The 3,562-nt window shown below is 32.3% G+C and overlaps 1 protein-coding gene across 2 annotated transcripts in view; it reads left to right on the top strand.

Moving 5' to 3' along the window:
* The window catches only part of LOC112504169 (protein ACCELERATED CELL DEATH 6-like), a 10,000-nt gene extending 6,713 nt beyond the window's left edge, over window positions 1–3,287 (top strand). For both annotated transcript variants that reach the window (XM_025108120.1, XM_025108119.1), the window contains one exon: window positions 2,219–3,287. In XM_025108120.1, coding sequence (XP_024963888.1) covers window positions 2,219–2,851 — 633 coding nt within the window. In that variant the 3' untranslated portion in view covers window positions 2,852–3,287. The remainder of the gene's footprint in view (window positions 1–2,218) is intronic.
* The last annotated feature ends 275 nt before the right edge of the window (window positions 3,288–3,562 follow it).

Genomic DNA, 3,562 nt, shown 5'->3' with positions numbered 1-3,562 from the left:
CTCTCTCTCTATATATATATATATATATATATATATATATATATATATATATATATATGGAAAGTTTCATTTGAGAAGTGGTAAGTATTTGAGAAGTAAAGAAGTGATCTTAGCCCTTCATCTGCTCAACATTTGTGACTTTGATTGTGAAGCACCGTATAATTCCTCGCATGGGTATGCGGAAGATAGAGGGTAGTTTTGTAACTTTTACAAATAGGCGGAAAACGGGTTCACATATGAACCCACGGATTCACAGGGAATCAGTTAATTAGTTCATATGCATGGTTCATATGTGACTCAGTTAATTAGTTCACTTAATGGTTCGTATGTGAATCACAATGGTTCATATGTGAATTAGTTCATATGTGAATCAAACAGGTTCATATATGACTTAGTTAAAATAGTTCATATGTGAATCACAAAGGTTCACATATTGACCGGTCAAAGCCACAATTGCTATTTTCGTCCCTATCGTTTGCAATTCATACATTTTATCATCTCTGTGATTTACATTTAATCTTTTTCGTCTCTCATACTGAACTATAAACTACTGATGGAGTTAGCCTCATGGGCTAAAACAATTTGAATTTTGCAAACCATAGGGACGAAAACCGTAATTTTGAAACTACAGAGACGAAAGTCACAATTTTAAACCACATGAATGAAAATCATACTTTACAATTTTTTTTTTCAGTTTTCTAATCCGGTTTTCAAAATTTCAGTCACGAGTATATTAGTAAATACTTTTACTATATTATACAACATTTACAAATTAACTTATAACCAACTGATAAACATGTTCAAAGACAAGATAAACATTTTCCCTACTAATATTGCAAAATACACCGCAAAACAGATAACTAATAGAAAACTTTCTCGCACTCTTAAAACCATACAAATTCATAAAATGAAATAGAGAGATAAAATGGAGATATATTGCTCTACATTGTACGGATACAATTTTAATTCTAATTTAATATCTTTTGTACGACCTCACAAGAGGATAAAAGCATCTCCAATGCATATTATGTAATTTTTCTAGAATAGAGTATTAAAATCTCTAAAAATATTTACATATGATATTAATTATATTATTGAAATATTCAATACATTCAATAAAATATTGTTTAGAGTAAACTCTAATTTTGATCCCTGAGTTTAGTGAAATCTTTGAAAGTGAGACCTGAGTTTTCATAAGTTTAGAAATTGTCCTTATGGTTCTCATTTTGCTTTGAAAGTGATCCCTGATCATTAGCTCCGGTAAAGTGAGGGGCGGTTTTGTCTTTTACCTATTTTCTTGAATATCTTTAAAAAAATATAAATATAAATATATAATTTATAAATTATTTCTTATATTATATTTTTTAAATATCTATATTGTTTATACTATTATTATATATACATATATTATATTGTTTTAGTATATGAACTTAAGAAACAATACATAAATTATATATTATATTCTTTTATAGGATGTTTAAGAATATAGGTGAAAAATGAAGATTGTTAACTGATCAAGGATTATTTTCAGAGCAAAATAGAAAACTTTAATCATATTTTTTTTCCTATTTCAAGATAGTTATTGGAGTAAATCAACTCTCCACCCAAGAACAAGTGTTCTTTACAGCTGGTATGCAATTCATACATTGAAATTAGAATTTATGGTGGTTTGAAATGAAAATGATCTACTATGTTTTTTCTTGTTGCAATTTTTCATTCAATGTTTGGAAAAGTTTGTAAAGTAAATCTTTTTATATATTGTATACTATTTTATTAAATATTTGGTAATCACTACTAAAAACAATTTTATTAAAAATTGAAGTTTACAATTTATTAATCCTCCCAATTTTTATAGATAGGCTAATTTATACAGACAATTCGATCCATACAGGACTTAATAGAAAACTAACCAAACATCTTATACTCTTTGTTTGTGTTTTTTTGGAAATGTTAATAGTATAGGAATATAGGGGTTGGGTTCTAGTGAGAATGAGACTTAAGGTGAAAAGCGTAAGAAGAGATCTCCACCCTTGGATGCACATTAGGATGAGATGCACCAATCAATCCCCGTATCAAGCACGATTCATGGGTGAGTTTGAGATTAAAGGTGATCAAGGGTCCAAATCCATTCTTACGCTTCTCACCTTAACACGATCCTTCACCAAGAATATAGTAGTTGACTAGTTAAAAAAATGATCAACTCTTTTTCGTGTTGCAGGAAGTAGAGGCTATGATCCCTCCTTCTTATAGAGAACGGAGGAACAAAGAAGATCTAACACCGCACGAATTATTCACCAAAGATCACAAAGATCTAGTTTCAGAAGGTGAGAAGTGGATGAAAGGAACGGCTAGTCAATGTATGGTGGTCGCAACACTTATTGCCACTATAGTATTCTCCGCGGCTTTTACAGTTCCAGGTGGATACAACCAGGATGATGGTATCCCTTTCTTCTATCGAAAAATAACCTTTATGGTTTTCGTAGTCGCAGATGCCATTTCTTTATTTTCCTCTTCAGCTTCAGTTCTCATGTTCTTATCCATCCTTACGTCTCGCTATGCTGAGCGCGATTTCTTGGAATCCTTACCCAAAAAGTTAATGTTAGGTCTAACAACTCTTTTTCTCTCTATAACAGCCATGACGGTGGCTTTTAGCGTTAGCTTCTTCGTACTTTACCATAACGATTTGATATGGATACCAATTGTTATCGGCCTATTAGCCGCTATGCCGGTTTTACTATTTGCTTGGCTGCAATATCCTCTTTTAGCCGATGTAATTCACTCGACATATGGTTCTAGGTACCTCTTTAGGCCCAAGAAACTTATTCTTTACTATGAAAACCCCAAGTATTAACCATTGTAATGGGTTCAATTAGAAGATGTATTTTTCTAAAATGCACGAAAGTTGATGGATAATTGTGCAATTTTACATGGGCAAATATGTTCTGTTAGCATTGCAGTGAGTTTGAAATAGGAACAGAAGAGGGACCTTCACTTTGCCTGTTAAAAAGGGGTGTGCATTGGACGGATCAAACGGGTTTAGAGATTGGAATTCAGAATGGAAACCAATGTTGGAAATATAAATGTCAAAACATAGTATTTATTATAGGTTTATTAATTTTAATTATATTTTAAATAAATGAGGATAGTGGACACCTCATATGCAGCAAGTTTAGAGAAGTTACATCACGACGGTTATGGCATCCCATGCCAACCGACGTGATGGTCTAGGTGGCACCGTTTTGTTGTGTATATAAACACTTTGAATGGTTGATTGTAAACATATCTCTTCAATTCAATTACTACTCCTCTCCTGTTTTTAATCTCTATTTTCATATAAAGTGTGTGTGTTGTTTACGATCCTACGATGGGTTCATCAGCATTAAAAGATCTCGATCACAAGATCATGACTGGTGAATGCTCTAAATCGAAACAATCAAATGTTTCGATGCCAAACTCGTCACCCCGAACATGGTATCAGAGCTTTGGGTTCATTCAACCAAAGTTTTCTCATCATCTACCGAATACCAATAAAACCAAGAGAGTCACCAAAACCGCCAGAGAT

This window comes from Cynara cardunculus, unplaced genomic scaffold, assembly GCF_001531365.2.
Source record: "Cynara cardunculus var. scolymus isolate 2C unplaced genomic scaffold, CcrdV1 Un_Scaffold_4801, whole genome shotgun sequence".
NCBI lineage: Eukaryota > Viridiplantae > Streptophyta > Magnoliopsida > Asterales > Asteraceae > Cynara > Cynara cardunculus.
This window is presented reverse-complemented; position numbering and strand designations above follow the sequence as displayed.